Source organism: Catharus ustulatus, chromosome 3 (assembly GCF_009819885.2).
Source record: "Catharus ustulatus isolate bCatUst1 chromosome 3, bCatUst1.pri.v2, whole genome shotgun sequence".
NCBI classification, from domain to species: Eukaryota; Metazoa; Chordata; class Aves; order Passeriformes; family Turdidae; genus Catharus; species Catharus ustulatus.
The window spans coordinates 99,622,525-99,644,971 of NC_046223.1; the positions used below are offsets into that span (position 1 = coordinate 99,622,525).

The 22,447-nt window shown below is 34.5% G+C and overlaps 1 protein-coding gene across 4 annotated transcripts in view; it reads left to right on the top strand.

The window, feature by feature from the left end:
- SNTG2 (syntrophin gamma 2) overlaps window positions 1-22,447 on the top strand; it is a 218,087-nt gene that overhangs the window by 189,843 nt on the left and 5,797 nt on the right. For all 4 annotated transcript variants that reach the window (XM_033056798.1, XM_033056799.1, XM_033056800.1 and 1 more), the window contains 2 exons: window positions 14,785-14,877; window positions 18,836-18,946. In XM_033056798.1, the coding sequence (XP_032912689.1) occupies window positions 14,785-14,877; window positions 18,836-18,946 (204 nt within the window). The remainder of the gene's footprint in view (window positions 1-14,784; window positions 14,878-18,835; window positions 18,947-22,447) is intronic.

A 22,447-nucleotide genomic window follows, 5' to 3' on the forward strand; every position in this document is an offset into this window, starting at 1 on the left:
GAATTGGGATTTTCCTTGTTAATATTGAAAGAGTTTGAAGACTGTATAAAAGTGAAAAGAAATTTTTTATAATCTTGAATTCTCAGAATTAAACAGCAGACTATCACTTTCTGCTGGCTAGTAGATCTAGATCCATACTCTCATGAGAACTGGACAAATGTTATGGGAGTGTAAGCATTGGGACTATAAGCCGTCTCCAATTAAAAATATATTTACACAGTTTAGTACAAGTGCGAACTTGATTTGATATGCTCAAGTTTGCAGTACCCTGTGGACTTCCTTAAGACATTTGAAATACTGAGAACACTGGATCACAGCTTTGTATTTGCAGGACTTGCAAGGAGCAGGAGTCCTACCACAGGTGGTTAATCAGCTTGTCTAAACTGCCAAATCTCTGGGATTCTAAACAGGTTTCTGGGTTCTGACAAGGTACTTATTTAGAACCCTACTATTTGTCTCTTTGGTCTGACAAAGGAGCAAAAAGATTTTGTAACAGCTCCTAATTCTGAACTTCTGAGAAGGAATGAAGTTCTTCAGAAAAAAACTGATTTTTCCCAAAACCTTATTGAGCATCAGGGAGGGATTAATAATGCATATTGAACATGCATATTTTCTCACATGAACTCTTCAAGAAATTATGATACAACTGTTTGACCAGCCATTCAATTCTCCAATTTATTAAGTATAACACACCTGGAGATTAGCTGGCTTTTTATCTGATTAATTTCAGAATACTTATTGTTAAATCTCAAAATTTGCTTTTCCTTTACATCCTTAAAATTAAGGAATCATTCTCTGCTTGTGGAATGATTTTTTGCCAAGTGAAGCAAACCATCTCTAGACTCATTTCACACAAATTACATTAATTTTTTTGCAACTGTGGTTTAACCTATCTGAAACCTCCAGGAAAGCAATTCAAATAAAATCCTGATTACAGTGCTCAAATCTCCATATGAGTTTTCCTATGTCTTAATTTTCTCTCACGTAGTTGGATACATCCAAATTTACTGTAGACCATTATGTCAATAGAATTTGGAGCACTGTGGTCATTCTCCAGCAGTGAAAAGCCTTTTGACTGCATTATTTTCTTTCTTCCTTCAAAACATAAATGCTGTTGTGAGTGCCTTTCTTATCAGAATGATGTCAAGAGTGGCATGAATGAGGTGCAATTTAATATTACATAGAATATTTCAAGTCATAGAAAAAGAACTGGCATTCCAGTATCCAGAAAATTCAAGCTTGTCACAGGTATGTCAGTCTATAAAAGTTCTTTCCTTTGGAGAATTTTGGAAATTATTTTTTATGATTGAGCATCTTTCATGGCAGCTGTTGGATTTCATTTTTCATTGCAGCTATTCTTTTTTAAATGGCGCTTGGTCCTGTTTACCGTTGAGTGCAATTAGGATCTTGCCTATGAGTTTTTGTTAACCTTGTCCTGTACATACCCTTTGTATTTGGTGTTTCTACAATAAGGGCTGTATTTCTGAGAAGATTCTATCCTTACACAGTTTATGAACAGAAATGCTAGGGTGTAGTTGTCCTTTAGAATTGAATCTGCCCATGTTGTATGATGTTTTTTACATTTCTTTTGAAAATGGTAGCAGCAGTAGATGACAAAAGGAATGCAATAAAGCAGGAAGAAACACAATATTTTCCCCCTTTCGGGTATCTTAAAGTCCTATTCAAGCTGCAATTATTTACAAGAAGTTTACCAAGAAATTCTAAAATTCAGTGACCCTGGTTAAATTAATCTATTTGCAGACAATGATAAAAAACAAGCAGTTGTTGAATCCAGACACTAGAAATATATGTATTTTTTTTCCTAGAAAAACTATTGTAATTGCTGATGGCATAACTTGGATAGATGGGGACAATAAAATTGCAGTAGAAGTAAGGAAGAAAGGCAATTGAAAGAGAGAAAAAGAGCTGTTAAAAAGTATTTCTATGAGTCTGGTAATAAAAGACAGCATTGTAATGGTGGGAGATAGGCAATGAAATCCCTCGGTCATATCTTGAAGTTAAATCATCTCCCACAAATCCCAGCAAGAATTTGTCTCATCTGAAACATCCTAAACAGTGCAAGATGAATAAATGATGCTCAGAATAAGTAATTTTTCTTCTGTTTTTATTTTTTTTTCTCAAGGTTTTTATGATGTAGAAAACCTTCAAAAATAAGACTAGCACATTTTCCAGAGCTCTTACTAATTCTTTGACCCTTCAGGTTGGTCTTGTTATTATCATAGGATATTATTCGACATTTTTTCAATGTTGTCTTTTTTAAATTTCTCAATCAGTGTTCTTCCCTTGCCTCAGACTATTTTTTCCAAAGGAAATTACACTGACTCATCTGAGTCTTGGATTTAATTTTAAATTAATGCAGAAACATCTCAAACGGATGATTTGGATCAGTTCTATTCAGCAGGACAATGGAGGAGAATATTCTAATAGTATCTGGTAGTGGACAGAAGAAAGAGTGACAGTAAAATATTTTACTGTAAGCTGTAGAAAAATTGGGCCGACAGTTTTGTCATCTTGAAACCTTGTACATGTAAGTTTTGTTTGATGGTTGGAAGGCAACAGAGGAGAGGAATCTGCTTTACAAATGAAAGAATTCTCAGGAGACTGGAAAAAACATTCAGTGGAAAAATCATCACAGAGTCTTCTAAGTACCTGTAGTTGGTATATAGTGATAAGACATGGTTACATACTCTCCTCACTCGCAATTCTAACACAGAAGAAAGTCTTCTCTTTGTATTTTCATCTGTGATGAAGATGCTGCAAGTTCTCTCCAATCCTTGTACAGCTGAATAACCTACAGTATTGAAATAATTTGCATTGTTTGGACAAAAAAATTGTTTAATGTGAGTTATTCCAAGAATTAAAATAGGCTGGATTCTGTTCAATTATAACAGAATAATCAGGATGTTTTACCATATCAGTATTTTCCATGCTTAAAGGTACTTCTAGTTAACCTCTTCAAATTTTGTTCCATAAATCAGTTACTGACATAGACAGAGAAATAAATTATTGAATTTTTTTTTTTTTTTCCCAAGTTGAGGATATGAACATATAGAGAAATGTTAGCAGTAAAATGCATGTTCCTGGAATGATACAGGGTCCTCATGTGAAGAATATACATTACAAATAAAATTAAGGCAAACAAAGCAAGCAAACAATGTAAATAAATGAACATCAATGAATGTTGCAAATTATTTCACTTAACACTAGTGGAAATCCAAAACCATTTTTTAATGAACATAAATGTATAATGCAATTATCCTGTGTGTTCCCTCTTTCAAAATCAGTTAACATAAATCCCATATTCTGTGGATGTTTGATGATTTTGTATGCATTTATAACATGTCTTTCTTTTCCTAGGAGTTAACATCAAACTGTTCCCTATGGTAAGATTCTTGATGCTGCATATATGACTCAAAATCATTGTGACTCAGATTATGTCTGCTCCTGGATAAAGCAAAAAGAGTTATTGGGAACAATTGTGAATGTAGACCTGGAGCTTTTTATAGGAGTCCCACATTAAACATTTAAATTTCTTTCAACAAGTATTGTGCTGCTAAAACACCATGATGAAAATTCTTTAAAAAATAAATAATAGATAAGTGCAATTGATGATTTTTAGGTTTTTTGTAAGCAACAATTACAGTAATTTCACGATTATAAGCCGCACCATTTTGACTAAAATTTTGGTCCTAACCCAAAGTGCAGCTTATAATCAGGTGTGGCTTATATATGGACAAAGAACAAAAAGTTGCTGTTTTAGTTTGGAGGACAGGTGTCTGCTGAGAAAGGCAGGAGCTTCTCTTTGAAATGGAGAATGTAAATCCCCTCCCTCCAAATTATTAAAATTTTGAAATCCAGGGGATTTCAGGCAAAAATATGGGAATTAGGAATAACATCTCTTTTCTAGGGAAATTAAAGTAGAAATACAGTACTACAAAGAAACAAACTCCAAACCCTGACAAAGTCAGAGTACAACCTGACACCCTGTCAGGCAGGGTGTTGGTAGCAGTCCCATTCCATGGTGGCTGCATCCTCCTGCAGTGGCAGATGTGGTTCAGTTGGAGCAGTGCTCCTGTAGAAGGTGCAGTTTCCCTCCGGAGGTCCAGTGGTGATGTGGAGAAATCCGGTTTTCCTCTGGAGTCCAGTGGAGAAAGGTACTCCCTTAGTGTCCCAAAACCTCTGTTTTTATCTTGGTAAGAAATGTTGGGCTCTTCCCCCTGGCTGGAGCAACTTCCAATGGGATGCAGTAATTTTATCAGTCACACAGTGGGACTCAATGGCCATTAGCAGAAAATGACTCGCTGGAGGAAGAATGGGTTGTGAAAAGATAAAGAACAATGCCCCGCCTGGTTTCAATGGATGGCTCATTAGCAGAATATCTGCCGTTGAGATACTGATCACTGCCCCCACCCTCAACAGATGGTGATAGAATAGATACCTTTTATCACACTCTGTATTGTAATGTGTGGCTTATAATCAGGTGCGGCTTATGTATGGACAAAGAACGAAAAGTTGCTGGCGCCCGGAAGTGCGGCTTATACTCAGTGCAGCTTATAATTGTGAAATTACTGTAATTGCTTCTGCATATTAGTTATCCCAGCTAGTCACTGTTTTCCTCTGTGATCTTGAGTCTTCCACGCTTTAAAAAGAAGACAGACATGAGAGTGACATACCTTACATGATGCTTAGTTCACCATCTTCCTTTTCCATTTTAACATTTCCCCTATATACTGTGTGTTTTTCAGGCTGATTCTGTTTGAAATATGCAAGGAATCAGCAGTAATGTTATTGGCTATTAGAACCAACCAATCAACCAAAAAATAACGTAACTGTTTTGAAGACATGGCTAACTCAGTAACTTTTCCTCAGCTTTTCATGTCTTTGCCTATTTGGTTTGATGGACTATTTTTCATTAAGTGTCTGGTTCTGGCTATTTTTCGGTATCCTTTCTTCTATCCATCTTTTCAATTTCCTTATAATACCTTGACATTGTTTCTGCTAGTTCCTCAGTTTGAATTAATTTCTAGTGTATTCATAATATTTTCATGTGAGAAAATGAAGTTTCTTTCTGTGAAACCTATATTGTTCATTGTACAAATCTTTTCAGAACACTGGTGACAGGTTTTGATTTTCACCTCTTGGTTTTCTACTAAAGATTTATGGGTTTAAGGTTTTCTTTATAGAACTTGTCCATGTAATGCTTCCCTCTCATCCTTACTTTGCAGATTAGGAAATAATCTGTGCAACCTCTTCATTGCAAATGTTTGCTGTTTCTTCTAGATTGTTACTTAATTTCAGATGCATATCTTTATTAAAAATCGTCTGAAAGGGTTCACTACAGCTAATTTAAGACATATAGAAGTGAATAAGTTATTTCCAACTGACCTCAATAACCTAGTTTCTGTCAAGGAAACCAGTATTTTTTCCTCATTATTTCCCTTTAAAAGCATTCAGCTGACTATATTGTATAAAATTGTATAAAAATAAATTATAGTAATAGTGACTGTATGCTACTTACTAACCAGTCACAAGCAATAACTGGTTCATAACATGAAAAGCAGTGTTTATATTTTAAAACACATTCTTTTTTCTTACATAATGATGAAAGATCAAAAAGAAAGAGCTGCATAGAATGACACTGACATTTTAAGACTTCACAGTTTCACCAAATTAATGGATAAATAGGTCCCATATTCTAAACAGCTCAAGAAAGAGACAAAATTAATCTAGTTAGGAATTTATTCTTTGTCCATTGGAGATAACTATAAATTCCTCATGATTTCAAAATTAGGAGCCAGATAGAGAAAATCCCTTATGTAGAAGTTCAAATGGCTTCTAAATATTTATTTTTTTTAAAATTGAACTTCAGTGCATATTTTAGCAACATGCTTAGCATATTTACTTAAAGTTGAACATTCTAAAAGTCACTAAGAATATAAATAATGATGTATGCTGGTCAGAGTTATGGATTCCTTGCATTCACAGTATATGGTAGCCAAGCTGTATGGAAGTATGGAATTAGTCCCATTTGAAACCATTTTTTTAGTGTGAAAGATACAAGCTCAATTGAAGGTTTTGGATCAACAGAAAATAGAAGGGTTTGTGATATTCATATCCAGACTGCCTACAAGAAGTTCAGTTCCTGTGCCTCCTTCCAGCAACATTACACTAAATGTGTTTTCTAGTCATTCTTTAGTAGCATTTTGAATTGATCTTTGAATTGAACTACAACTCAAGTTAGATGTAATAGATATTAGCGACTATCCCCACTGGAACTTGGTCAGAGATGAGTTACCTTTTCACTTATCTATCACAGTTTACTCAACTCTTCCAACTACCTATGATGCTCAGAACGTTGGCTGTCTCAGTAAATCTACCATCAAAACAAACACACTCATTGTTTCTGGGTATCTTTGGGAATTAAGTGGTGGTGCAGAAATAGTAGTCTAAACCACCCTCGGAGACTGAGCCAAAAGAAGTCCACTTAAATAGACAAAATCTAGCAGAAATTAGACAATATAAATAGGAAGTGATTGTCATTTCTATGATCTATCATTGGACATTTATGATTCTATTAATTCTTCATGGTGACCTGAGAGGTTGAATAAAACATGATTGGTTGATCACAGTGTAAGCCTTATGAGCTGCAAATGATGTATTGAATTGCAAAAAATATTAAATAGAGCTGTCAATGCTTTTTTTTTTTTCTTATTACAATTACAATTTAACTGATCACCTTTAGAAATGGTGTTAAATTCTAATTTGTTTTCACACTGATGAAAAAACCCCACCATACAGATAAATAGTAAATACATTTTCAATCATTATTAATAATTCAATAATTCACATAACAGATAAAAATCAAGCGCTGCATTTATTACAATTTTTAAAACAGAGAAAGAATGTAATAATTTCCAAGTCTATTAAACTCAAAGTTGTTTCTATATTCTGTATTTTAAATATGATTAATATAAAATTATCAACATTTCTGAAAAGAGAAAATATTCTTAAAATTGCACTTATTTATATCAAAATAATACATCTATTTTTTTTATTCTATATATTACATATATTTACTTATAAATCCAAATATTTTGATAAAAATTATATCACGGTAATCTAGTTTAGTTATTATTTTCCAGAGGATCTTTTAGACTTGAATAAGGAAGAAACCACAAGAGAGCTGGTGAGGGACTTTTTCAAGAGTACATAGTGATAAAAAAAAGTGGGAATGGCTTTAAATCAAAAGAGTGTGGGTTTAGGTTCCCCAGAGATGCTGTGGATGCCCCATCCCTTGAAGGAGTTCAAGGCCAGGTTGGATGGAGTTCTGATGAGCCTGTTGTAGTGAAAAGTGTCCCTGCATATGGTGGGTTGGCCCATTTTGGAACTCTTCCAACCCAAACCATTCTGTGATCTGTCAAGAATTTACTAGGAAGAATTTACTGTGATGGAATTTCAAATTTATACAGTAATATTACCTTAGAATTTTGATGTTGGATTTTATGTTTTCAATTTTGGGGTTCCCTATTATTCTCCACCCATTATTTATAAAAATCACATAGAAGAACAAAGTCAAAGCATCATTGATTCGCAACTGAATTGTGTACTCAGGAATGTCTCTTGATGATATTTCTGATTAAATTCCCTTTTCAACTGTGAAATTCCAGAATTTATAGATCACCAGAGAAGAAAAATGTGTATTATTATGTAATAACAAACTGCATCAGAATGAAGTCCTTTTCTTTGCTGAAGTAAGCCAGTAGTGATCTACTAGTTCTGCTAAAACAAGAGGTGTCAGTTTGATTGCTGTGATTGCCACTGAAAATCTGCCTCACATTAATGAAAATATGCTTGGGACAATCTACCTGTAGGAAACTTAACACTGAAGTCTCTATTGAGTCTTGCTTTTCCTTATGGAAAAATGAGTTGCTGCAAAACAGTGAAGCCATTACTCAGACAGAGATGAGGAAACACAACCACTTTCTATCATAAGCAAAGGCTAAAGAACACAATTTGAATTTTTCCTGCTAAAAGATAACCCTTTCTAAGCTGCTGCCCTTAGAATTTTTCCTTTTGAGTAGATTTTTCTCACTGCCTTTTCCTAGAATGAATTTAAGCCATTGTCTGCCTGTTCAGCAAAGAGGGTAGCAAGTCTTTTTTTCTGTCAGATTTACTTTAGCCATAGGTTCATGTTACAGAGAGAATGCCATGGTCAAGACTAGTCATCCACTGCTGCATTATCTGCCTTGCCAATGAATAGCAAACCTTCAAGTTCACCTTAGTCTTCCTACAGGAACACAATTCCCCGTGGAGTAAAATTCACTTCATCCCACATGTACATGTAATCCTAATATCTGAATGGTGATTTAATGCCTAATCTCAGTGATGATGAAAGTTTCTGAAAGATCAGTCTATCCAATGAGTGCTCTACTAAGCAAACCATTTTTGCAGTTAGCTGCTGTAATATCATGAGCATTACAAATTAAAAATTAAAAATAAATCAGATAGCTGTTTCAATAGGTGACTTAAAGGGAAAAGTTTCAAGTCGAGCAGTATCCTGAGAAAGCCAGTGTTTAAAACGTGGGTGAATTAAACCTAGGTATTATTTTCTAAAGCACTAAGCTCGTCGCACTTCTACTGAAATAAATAGAAGCTTTCATTGAAATTCAGTGAAAATATAATGAGCCATCATTTGAGTCCTTTGAAAAATCTTACTTTTACTGCCAGAGTCTCTTGCATACATATATGCTGAACCACAAATGTGCATAAATGTTTAAAAAAAACAACTATAATGTCTTCTTGAAATCATCAGATTACAGTATCATCTTTTATTAAAGAATGCACTTTTTATACTAATACCAGCAAGGTATACAAAAACAAGGCATTTTAGGATATTACGATGTAATTCCTTTGGCTGCAGCAACAGTGGATCTTGAAGGAATGTGCAAGATTTTTAATCAGATCTGGTTTGTCTCAATTGAGTGGTTTTACTTGTATCAGTCCATAATTATTAAAGTTCTGAAACCTTTTAATTGTTACATGACAAATTCCTTAAAGGTATGGGCAAATGAGTGAATCTGCCACAGTTTTAAAATGAAGATGGTACTCATTTGATCACTCTCACTTGAATTATTTCACTTATCCTTTTGTTCTGATATCTAGGACAGGAATAGCACCTGAGTTTTGGGAGTCTGTTCTAGATGAAATTTCTGCAAACTCTTATACTATTGATGAATGGCAGATTTCATTGTTACTTCATTTTCTCTATATAATTGTTAATTCAGAGTGACAATGCTTTTGGTGTACTTTATAAACATATTCTGAAAGTTTTGTTGTTGTTTTTTTTTTGGTTAAAAAAAATTATATACAAAATATTTTGTGCTAAAATAACTTTTTTTTAATATAAGAAAGCCAAAGTATCTGCATTTTTAATTCAACAATTCTGCTGTTTCAAAAAGTTTAAAAAGCATTTCTGTTTAGCACTAGTAATTCTATGCAAAAAGACTAGAAGGTTTTGCAGGCTGTGTTGAGAATTAACGGGTTTAATTTTGCCTTCTAGTACTCTCTCTTATGTGTGGGCTGATACATATTTCTCAGTAAAACCGTAATAACTCTGGTTTCTCTTATCTTCATTTTCACATCCTGCTTGGATTTTTTTAATGCTAAAAGTGGAATTTTCATAATGACTTTTTTTTTCCACATAACTGGTCCCATGTTAAGGCTTTTACCAAACTCTATGATTTTGTAAATACACTGGATGCATTAAGACACCTTATCCCTCTCACTCCTGTATGATTTAGAAGCTTGTAAAAAGCTGCTGTATGAAGTCTTAATGCAAGAATCTGTGTTCCAAACCATCTGCTGTTGGTATAATTTTTTCCCTCCCTGTCACTGCATCTTAAATGCTGGTGTGTGCTACTTTATTTCTAATGCAGAATAAAAGAACAAATCATTTAGGTCCTTCTCTCTTTCAGGCATTTAAGTTCCTCTGACAAGACCTACAAAATTCCTCCCAACTTTTACTGACATTGATTGAAAAATAAAGAAAAATATTAAATGTAACGTGGGGAGGGATTTGGTCTCAGAAATAAAAAGAAACACGTAGAAATTATATTTGGAGGATGCTAAAATTTTATCAGTTCAGATTGGCAATGCTGGAGTCTTCTACTCCAAAAATACATTCTTTGGATTTGTAGCATAATTTAATTTTAATGTAAATACTTTTTCTGAGAAAAGGCAAATTTTCAGAAAAAATTTAGCATTTTTTACACTGATGGTATATTATTTTCAAACAGAGGCATAGCACATACTGTAACTTAATGTAAGTGAATACAGTATGCAATATGTGCACTGCATGGATATGGCTATTGCATGAATGCTATGCTGTCTGGTCATAATTTAGTTTTAGAAAGTGTGTGTTAAATTCAATATCATGAATATAGTGAGAAATAATGTCTGTGTTCTCATTTACATGTAATAAACCTTTTTAGCTCATCTTAGAGCAAATGCATATCTATATCTAGAAAGCAGTTAAGAGCATAGCAGGCAAAAAATGTACTTAGAGCAGGAAAGTGTAATGGTATTGCCAACTTTCCAATTGCTTTTTGGAAAATAAACAAGCAAAATCATATGCATGCTCAATTTGTATTCACTTAGACTAGAAGGTAGGTATTATTTCTGTATTTTGGCAGATTAAAAACCACTAAATTAATGAATATATTGCATATTGGTGCTGTAGTTAAGGCAAAATGAGGGTGTCCATCATGCAAGACAATAATTAACTGCAATGTAGCCAATCATCAGCTGAATTTTTGAAACTGTGAATCTGATGAGACATTAGGACCATCAGCATTAGAGCTGTAAAAGTAATATCTTTTAAAATGAATATACACTATGTCATTTTTCTGTTACACTTAGATGAGCAACATCACTGAGTCTCACTTATTCCTTAGAAAACTAACTTGCCGTGAACTTAGGAAAAGGAGTACTAACTGAAAAGGCTGGTGCCCTGATTCTTAAAAATGTATGTTAAATGGTATTTTTTACTAAGAATCCTTGTTGATGATCTCAGAATGTGCTATCTCAACTGACAGTTATTAATCTTGATTTTAAAGAAGTTTACTGAAAAAAAGCAGGTTGAACCCCTATTTCTTGGGCAGAATACAATCTCACATCAGAGTAATAGTAAAGACTCTGTCTTCAAAAAAGAATACAGACATACTACACTGGATGCCTGTGGCAGAACTTGGGCTAATTTAAGCCCTCCGTTGCAATAAACTCATATTCCAGAAATAACAAAAATATTGCAAAAAATCTATTGCATGTCATGATTTATTTAGAAGCATTTGGATTGCCCAGAAGAAACCAAATGTATTTACAGCTTCAGCCTGCATGGGAGACCCACGTGTGTGGAGAAATCAGAAATCCTCTCTCAAATCCACGGAGCCTGCGCTCTTCCCTCTGCCAGGGAGGGAAGCTGTTCTACACCTTAATGTGGACGAGGACACTGACGCACAGAAGAAAACTGAAGAAGAAGAGGGTTCCTCTTTATCCTTGCCTTTCCTTCCCCAGACATCTGTGTTTGGGCTGCAGTGATGCTTGATACCCACACAGTTTTGTGCTTCAGCCTCATCCTAGCCTTGTGACTCCCCATGAAGTGGTCCCTCTTTCTGTTTGTTCCCCAAGCTTTGTCTCTCACACATATCTGAGGCATATTTGTGCTCTCCTCTCTGAGTGGAAATAAGGCCCCCTGGTTGTCTTTTCCCATGCATTCATTCTCCAGCTTGAGTGTTTACTCACCTCTTGTCTTGGATACCCAACACCTATGAGCCGAGTTCGAAGCCTTCTTTTTGTGTTAGGTGATTTGTTTACACATTCTCTCCCGTGAGGGAAAGATTCACAGTAACTCGTAACCATAATTAATTCCAGAAAGCTGGTTTTGGAATGAATTGGATCGTCATTGTTTATATTTGTAATGTCTCTTTCTGTTAGAACCCTGTATCAGTCTTTCTTTTAGAGTACTGAAGTAAAATGTCCCTTGTCCTTGCCCTTTTTTAAAAACTGATGAAAAAGATCTGTGACATCAAGTCCGACCAGACTGATCACCACCTTGTTAACTAGACCATGGCACTAAGTGTGCCCAGTTCTTTCTTGACCACCTAACAAAGTTCAAAGCTGAATTATTTCTGGGAAACCTCTGTCTATGGGAGAGAGAGTGAGTGTATATTGTTTTCATTGTAAGTATTAAGTCCTCTCAGGGCCTTGGAGGACAGATGCGAAAGCCAGAGATAGACAAAAGTCAGGCTTCCCATCAGAGACAGGAGGTCTGTCTGAGGAATTCTGTCATAAATGAGTCAGATACACTGTCCTTTTGCTATTTGAACAGTGATATTATCAACTTAATGATTTTTCCATGAGTTAAAAGAACATGCATTGAGATACTGATGTCTGAACATTACACAGGTAAAAGTTTTGTAATTGTCTTTTATTACAAATATAATATTCTATGGATTGTTACATTGGTCAGAGAACATTAGATGATTGATCTTGGTCGTATAGTACAACTTTCTTAGCTATTGCACTATGAGGCCTGTTCTTCTCTTTGTTGTTGAAGTTAATATGCAGTGCTTTTCTCTCTTTTTTTTTTTCAAATTCACCTAAAGAAAGCTGAACCTAGACCTCTGACGCCAAGTTTCCATGTAAACAATTGTTGTAGATAGCCAAGGGTGATCACAATTACAAGTGCGTGGGAAGCTTATTCCAAAGGCAAAAATGGAAAGAAATAAGGGTCTGTCCTAGTGTTAATGAGTCAAGATGAGGGTCCTTACCACAGAGCTTTCTGATAACCTGTTCGAAGTCACTGAGGAGATGCCATGAGCAGGCTTTTAAATTTATATGGCAAAATACAAGCTAATTCTGTTATAAAGAAAACTCTGTGAGTCTGTTTTGTAAGTACAAAACACATATTTGTTTTTAGTAACAGTGAAAATTCAGCATATTATGTTTGTCTATAGTATTTGTGAGTAATTTCCAAACTGTTTCCATTATTTCCTAATACTGAATACTTTTAAAGAACTCCGAGCTCATTATTTGTGCATGGTTCATTTTAGTATTCACCATTTGTGGCTGAGCAATTAGATGCTTACCCATTAGGGGAATCTAAATTTATTCTAGTTTTAAAAATTGCTTTGCTCAGTCAGAGCTCAGCTAGTATGACCTTTTTAATTGTAAAATAATGGAGAATAAGTTATGACTGGTGCTTAATGCCACCTTTTAATTACTGAATGAAATGTAAGGATATGTAAATGTCATTCTAATTGAAAATCAATCACTGAAATCTTTCTAAATGCCAAATAATATGATCTTGAAAACCAATGAGCAAATTAATTTATTCAGAAATATTATACATCTCCATTATTGTGGAGGTTATTATAATACTAATCTGCACTTATGAACTTATATTACTCCTAGCCCTTTCAAAATCCTATTAAAAATGTCATAACTGTAACTCAAAAATGCTTATTTTAATATAACTAACTATTTTTATTAATACTGGAGTGAGGAAACCTTTCCGATCATCCAGACGTTTTAGACTATACTAAATTTTTTTTAAAAAAAACAATTCAAATGGCAGCTTGCATTTTAAGCAAGTTTTATTAATGCTTTCAATCTCCTCTAGGGCATTCTTGTGTGTAAAAGGGTGTTCTTTTTAATTAAACTATCCAGATACAAAACTTTTGAGTAAACAAATGTCTAAGCGTGAGGCAACATTGCGATTTATGATACATCAATGACAGTGAAGTAACGCTTTCTTGGAAGAAACAAACAAATCCAAATTATAATCTTTAAAATGGCCGGTAAGGTATGGCAAGGAAAGCCTGGAGACAGGATCTGATCTCTACTGGTGCTGAAGGCAATGGCCTTTTTGCTACTAACTGTCAACAGTGAATGTCATTGGGCTGCTCCACATCACAGTAAATCTTGTTCATGTCTTTTCAGAATCTGTCATATACCTAAGTTAGTGAGCCTTAAAAATGCCTGGAAAGAGTTAACTACCTTTTTACTGTAAGGCTTATTCATGAGTTTAACCAGAACTTCCGAGTTTTGTTAATAAAACAGACTTTTTTTTCTTTCTAATCTGAAAGGTTATAATGGAATTGGTGTATAGATAGCAGTGGCTGGCAAGTATCAGTGCTAACTAAGATGTGATAGGTCTTACAATTAAATTACATGAACTAATATTAACATAGCTCTGCCCTGGCATGTCATCACACCCAAATTAAAAAGTGTTGTAAAATGGAAAGATTTTCTACAAAGTTTAAATCTGCTGGAGAGGTCAAGCAGACAGAATGCTTCTCTATAATCAGTTTGTAACCACTAAACATTTAGGCACTGTTGCCTGCACATTTGCTGGAAGTGATATCAAAAGTCATTAGTAGTTCAAGTCTAAGCAGTTCCAAAAGTTTGAAGTAGTCAGATTTGGTCTTGTTTGTTCTGTGTTGTGTTTTGCAAGAGTTGGTTTTCAAGAATATATTAATTTTGTGAAAGAGTGACTTGAAATATGAAAGACCTCCAGTTAATGTCTAGCTGACAGATGTGACACTGACTTACAGTCAGAAGTTTTTGACCATTTTCAAACATACTGATATAAAGCAGTGCTGTCAGCTGTCTTCCCAGCCAGAAATACCTGCATAAAATATTATTATAATACAATAATTTACAGTGACGGTTGTCCTCTCAAAAACCATACCTTTTTTTTTTCAGTCTAAAACATATGTGTGCAGTTGGCAAGGGGATACCCTGTGTTTCACAGTCGACTTTGCTCTAGGATTTACCTGTTTTGACAGCAAAACAAAGGTAAGAGTAAAAGAAAAGGAAAATATAACTCTATTGTTTTACAGTTATTGAAGTTATCATCTATTGCATTTTCTTTATGTTTGTGTCCAGTATTTATTCCTCCAATATACTGTACTATTTATTTATCTAGTCAGTTTGGGACTTGCAAGGGGTGATTATAATTGTACAGCATGTACAGAAACATTTTGGAGAAAGATATAAAAAAGTAACTTCCTTTTCAAGTTATAAAAGCAAAGGAAGATTATATTTAGCAGAGAACTTGGTTTGTTATAATGAAAAACTTCAAGATTTATAAAAGATTACAAGTAGTGGAAAAAATGAGATGTCACCTGATTCTATTTGTTTTGAAGCTACAGATATAAAACAGGATTAATTATTCTTCCATCATAAGAAATTCAGGTCATGTCTAAAATAAACAATAAAGGCAAATGTTTTTCAAAGTCAGAATCTAAAAGATTACATGCACTTATTTTGAAAAACAGTGGCTATATAGAAAGCGCCTACAGGGAGTGGTTAATGATACATGCCAACATCCAAACCCTGCCTATAATGGTACTATTTTCTGTATAATTTAGTGGTACTTTAATGTATACTATTCTAAGTGGATTTTAACTTTTTTTTTGACATTAGAAGTAAACATATATACAAAAAAAATTTTCTGCATTAATCGAACTGTGCAGTAGAAGATCTGTCTTCTCAAAATTTGTTTAAAAATTCAGTCAGTCATTCTGAGAAAAGAGAGAACACATTGCATTTTGATATATGATGCAGGATCTAGTTTTTGCATGTTGGTATTTTGTGAGTTTGGGGCCAAAATGTCCCAAAATTTAAAATCTAGTGAAATCTTAGTGCAGAGAAATAATGACCGAAATTGCATGAAAATTTAGACTAATTAAGTTAAGCGTGCATCCCATGAAGCAGGATAAAACTTCAGAAAATACTTTTGTATACCCGTCTCTCCCTCAGGTGATACTGCATTCTGGAATGATGCTTCTTGCACAATTGTACACACTTTATATGTAACCACAAATGAACTATAAGAAGTAATCTCTCTTGCCTATAAAAAGGGTTTCTTTTAAATGTGCAGAATGATTGCATGCACTCCCACCGTTAAAATTATAACCTTACTCTATTAATAGGACTTTGTGTCACAGTACCTACCTTCAGTATTGATGATGAGGGCATTTAGATGAATCATTGTTGCTTACCTAAAGAGAAACACAGAATGCCAGCAGATAGACTGATTCCATTTTTAAACAGTAAAAATTCTGGAGAGCTCAAGTACATTTATTCTACATCTGTGTGACAGATGGAGATGTTCTCTGCATCCTCAAGGCTGAGTGAGGGAGTAATGGTGACTTCTGCAGTTCATCTTACTTCCCATAACTGTCACCTGAACTTTACTGTATTTTCCCATATGCATATCTATTTCAGAATATTTCCTATTAATGCAAAAAAGAGTCTTAAAGTGGACAAGCAATTAACAGTTCATTAGGGACACAGCAATTTGACTGAAGAATCTATTTTTCTTGGCATTAGTGAAAAAATTAAGGTCTTCTATTGATGCAAAGAATGCTCTTACACCCGAGCAGGTGTTCAAAGAGGATTATTAAAATAAAGGCCAGTCCTCTGTCTACTCTTTGACTCTAAATTTTGGGCAACCAGCTCATGTACTCATTGAAAAACATTCTGTTTTAAAAGCATTCTTTCTGAAAAACGATTTTAAAAGGGCCTTCTTATTACAAATTCTGAAATAAAAAGCACAAGAATTTTTGCTTTGGAGGGTGGGGGGTTGACCCTGGCTTCCTCCTGAGTTGGGAAAATGAGAGAAAATACAGTGAAAGCTTGTGGGTCAAGACAAATGGAGAGGTCACTTACCAGTGATCACTGTGGGCAAAAAAAACTTCACTTGGGCAAATTAGTTTAATTTATTGCCAAGCAAATCAGAGTATGCTAATGAGTAATAAAAAACAGATGTTAAAACACCCTCCTCTCACCCCTCTCTGCTTCCCAATTTTCTTTATCTCCTCCTCTCCAGCAGCAGAGGCAGGTGTAAAACAGAGGCTGTAGTCAGTTCATCATATGTTGTCTGTGCCCCTCCTTCCTCCTCAGGAGAATTCCTCACAATCCTCTCCTGCTCCAGCGTGTTGTCCCTTCCACAGGAGACAGTCCTCCAGAATCCAGCATGAGTTCTTCCCATGGGCTGCAGTTCTCCATGAACTGCCCCAGCATGGGTGCAGTCCTTCAGGAACAGGACCTCCTCCCCCTTCTTCACTGACCATGGTGTCAGCAGGGTTCTTCTCTCCCTTATTGTCACTCATCTCTCCATCACAAGAAATATATCTTTGATGAACTTTTCTAGAACAGTTTGTTTTCCTGCATATTCTATTCCAGGCTCTTGATGGGCTTAATTCATTCAGCTTTTATCTTTTTTGGGCCCATCACTGAGATACTTCTGTAGCCTGCATCTGCTTTATACCTTATTGTAGAGATTCTTTTTATCCTGTCGGGTGGTTGGTTCATCTTCCCCATCCTGTGCCTCCAGCCATTCCTACAATATGAAGGGATCCCAAAATGAGCATTTTCTTCCATCTTCCAGCACTCTCTGCTCCTCATCTTTCCCACTCGGTGTCAACAGTTAAGAGAGATGATGACTCCAGCAATGCTTATTATTACTAAATTGTTCCTAAGTTCTTGATTTATCTCCATCTTAGCAGTTACATTACACAGCAAACATTCATCTCTCCTGTTTAGAGCCAAATTCATTTAAGCTTTGAGCACTTTTCAGGTGGTCTAATTAGGCCCTCTGGACCCAGTTAAAATCTGTTGGTGAATGTAAAGTTTAAGCACCATCACAGTGCTGTAGCATACTTCAGTTTTTCTTCATCTGTTACATCTCTCTAAGAAGTCAATGACATTTATGTCTGCAGGGAACCAGGACATTCCATTTTTAAAAATGAATAGGGTTCTGAAGACCACTGGTAGCACTGATCTACTTAAAAATAAATATTTTGAGAAGAGACATGTTGGCAAATGGAACTCAGCAACCTTTTTCCCATGCGTGCTTTTGAAATAACCTCCCAAGTATTTAAATTGTGTTTCTTCAGCAGTGTCCAGGAACTGAAGCCCATTTCAACATGTGCAGACAATTTTTATTAAGATTATAGGCTTTAAAGGAAACATCATCAGGAAGTTGTTACCTTGTGGGTCTTTTTAATTACACATTTTCAGGTGATGAATAGAAAACATTCAGATAAATACAGAAAATTGTCTAGATTTTAAAAATAATTTCCAAATTTTTTTTACAAAATATCTCCATAAATAGTAAAGCATATCTGTCAATCTAGAATTTGCCAACACTAGTAAGATGCTATGCATAAACCTGAGGGAGGCCAAGAAGCTTAGAAGTCATAAATTTTACAAACCATCATGTAATGTAGAACACATTTTTGTGGTTTCTTAGACTATGTTCAATAATAATATTTTTGCATTTCTATAGCTTTAAAATGTGAGAATTTCAAACCACATTTCATACATTAGTAAGTTCAGCTTTGCAATATCTATGTAAGCCACAATTATCTATGTTATGCAAATGAACCTGCTGAAATATGAAAGATCAAGATATGGCATGGAATTGTGTTCATACTGAAACTGATACAAATATCCTCATGGATCTTTATGGAATTAAGATTTTGCTATCTTTATGCTATGTAGGCAATTGAAACATTTATATCTTAGAGAATTTCAAAATAGTTTAATTAGTGAATTTTAATATTGCATCTTTTATTTTCACAAAGGGTATAGAAATGTTAATTTTAATTGCTCTGCAGAGAGCCTGTTATCATACATTGCATTAGTGCTGTAGTGCTTTATTTTAGTACATGAACATTGATCATCATTCTTTAGTTCTAGGTAAAAACATGTAACAGGGTCCTTAATCAAATTCCTTTTTTTTTAGAATGTGCTGTGGAGGTTTAAATTCTCTCAGCTCAAAGGCTCATCAGATGATGGGAAAACAAGAGTTAAACTGCTTTTTCAAAATCTAGATACCAAACAAATTGAGACAAAGGTAAGCAACATCCTCTTTTTCAATTTAGCTGAACATGACATAAACATTACTTTCAAGGCATCAAAAATTCCATTAATTGGGACATAAATATGGTGAACACATCACAGCTTATCCTTTTTTACCGATTCTATAGAAACTCCATAATAAACGGAATGTAATGTAATACCCATAGATTTATTACGCTATTTCTACAAACCTGTTATGTTGTGTTATGACAGTATTTTACTCTTTCAGAAAGATAATTTCTCTGAAGTTATTCTGTCAACCTGCAGTAGATGTAATGTCTAAAAACTGCATTTAAAAAAGATGAAGTAAAAAAAATGATCCCTAGCTTGGTGTTAAATAAAAAACTAGACAGTTTTTCAGTTATGTGGTTTTAAAAAGAATGAGGAGAACTTTGGTGTGATATGACATAGAAGAGGAAGGTAAGAGTGTGGTTCAACTGGGTTTTTGTTGACAAAAGCCAGTGAAACAATGTAAAAGCGTTTGAAGACCTATGAATGTTTTCAAATACTCTTGCCTGGAGTTATACAGGTTAAAGTCACTTATAAAGTAATATTTTCCTATACTGACCATACAGAAAAGATACACGTTATCTATTCTTCTAATGGTTAAAATTGTATGGAAGAAGTCCATAACCTTCCTTATTATCATAAAGTTACAGTACATGCAATATATCTTTCTTTGTACATCTGTATTCGTAAATTATTCAGGATTTTATCAGCAATCTTGACCTGGGTTGCCTCTTGGGTCTACTGCAAAAGATATTATAATATCTTTACAAAAGGTAAAACGTATAATAATTTGTCTAGTAGCAGGCCATTTCCACTTAATTTCTCACAGTAGTCTTTGGAGACAGGAAAGGACTACTGTCTTCATTTTATGTGTGATCATCTATTACAGTGAGCTTACACAACTTGTTTCAGGTCAGACAGGAAGGTTGTTCTCATGCATAAACTACTTTGTGTATCTCTGCATTAAATCATTAGATAGTTACTGGTGTGTGATTAGCCAAGCGCTGAAATTCCATTGCTTGTAATGGAATTCTATTACTTTAATACTGTATCATTCCTGTATAATCCCTCTTTTGTTGTGGCAAACAATCTGATTTTTAAAATTTTATTATTATTATTATTATTGTGCAAATTAGGTTCTTTTTAATTGGTTTTACCTGATTTTACTCTTTAGACAGAAAAATTGTGAATTTTAGTATTTTTATGAAAATGTGATTATATGTAAAATTATTATAAGTGAGTCCTCATGATAATTTTGCACTAAATTTTGTTCAGGAGACAGATTTGTTAAAACATTAAAATTATTCTTTTACATAGTCCTAATGAAAACATCTTGTAATTGGCAAAATTCACCTAAATGTTTGTGAGGTACCTTGAAAGTATCAGATGGAAATTGTTATGGGATCGGTTCATACAGTATTCTTAATATCTAGGTACCTAAAAGTACATATGTATTGTAAATGTTGGAACACCCCAGAAGGAGCTCATTAAAAGGCCGGAGGAAAGGCTGATATTAAGTAACTGAGGATTTATCAGCATTTCAGTGATTACACCTTTTACAACTGTCTCTGCAAAGTCCAATGTACCCTCTAGGATTTCACATGAATTGGGACAGGAACACAGCTGTACAGCCTCTCCACTTCAGATAACTGGTATACATAATCAACGGTATGCCTACCACCTAAATGGTATGATTTGTTAGACTTGAGGGTTACAGGCTGGCTGGAAAATGTCCAGCATTGATACCCATGGTACAATCCGGTATTTGCCTCTGCATATTGCACTGAAAGAGATTTCATAGGGCCAGATGGTGCTATACAGTGAAATGCAGCCAATAATGAGAAATAAAAAATGTTATCAAATAATAGAAGTTTCATTTTTCCTGGGTAAATGAGCCACTATTCATGAAAGAAAGCTTGATGCAGATGACTTATGTTCCCTTGGCTGAAGACAGAGAGTCAAGGTCGCAAAAGAATTTTCCAGACTATGTCTAATTTTGTATTATTATGAATTCTTGGGGGTAAAAAAATCACATTTGGGAATTCTATAGTTGTGTCTTGTTTACTAGCTAGATATGATGTTTCTTCTCCTTCTATTTTGACTTCTAAATTTTAAGCCAAGTACTTCTTCCTGTGCATTTTAGTTTTAGGTGAACAATACATTACTCCATTTAAAAAGTTTTCTTTTAAAAGGAGATAATAAGAAAAAGATTCCTGTCAGTCCTTTCTCCTTCATGTTCTTCATATTCCTTACAATTTCTTATAGTTTCCCACTTCAATACTTCCCTGAACCTACCCTGCCTTTAGTATAAAGAAAATACAATTAATCTTAATAATAGTAGATATTCTTTATTCAAATGTTCAGTGTTGCTCTAAAAAAAAGAAAAAAAAAGATTAATACTTTCAAGTTTGTGCTGATAGCTATATATCTGGAAGATAAGACTTTTTTCCCAAGCATATTTAAATTGGGCATTTCATCTTACTTAGTCTCAAATATTTATTGAAGAAAGATTAGAAACCATTGTGGTCAATAGAGTATTGTGAGCCGTATTGAAGTTTCAACTAGATGTTGCTGATCTAATAAATTTCTTGTCTATTACAAGAATATAACTTAAGAGCCCTGCATATTCTTCTCATCCATGATATGGCAACCAAGCCGTGCTTACTTGCTGAGAGACAGAATAAAATCCAATTTTGGATTTCCATTTTCACCTCGGTGATGTCTGGAGCTAAAACCTGGATGTCTTTATTTAGGCTTTTAACCTGAAAAAAAAATAATCCCGAAATAAAGCCCAAAAAACCAAACCAAACCAACTAAAAAACCAAACTGAAAAAAGCAACAAAAAAACAACAAACAAAAACACAAACAAAAAAATCCCCTGCCAAAACCAAAAACAAACAAAAAAGCCCCACCCTGCAACAACTGAAAAAAATAAGTCTGATTGGAAAACATATCTCGAACAATACAGTGCAAATAGTTCTGCCCTGGTCAACAAATAACATACACTGAGGTTTATCAGTGTCCTTAAAGTCATGAAATGCACAGGGCACAATAACACCACCTGTCAGCATCTCCATTATTTGCCTTTTATGTTATACAGGCTCATGTCTTGTTCAAATACTGATTCTACATCTCTCAGAAGTTCTCAATATAATTGCATGCATGGTAATAATGCAACAGGTCTGTCAAGCTCTTTTTATGTAATAAATCCAACTCTCCTAGTGGGTGGATGAAATAAGAACATATGTTTTTCTTCCTTGGCTGTTTACACACAGTGAAGGAGGTCAGTGCAGTGTGCTCATTTTTATATTTTCAGTACCAGCAGGAAGTTTTGCAGTCTTGTCCTCCCACTGCTTTAATCCAATCTTTTGTGTTCCTCTCTCAGTATCTTCCTTCTAGTGCCTTTGTTGTGCTTAATCTACTTACTACGGTACATACAGTAAACTGAAATAGCTTTGGTTATTGAAATATTAGACATACCCAGTTC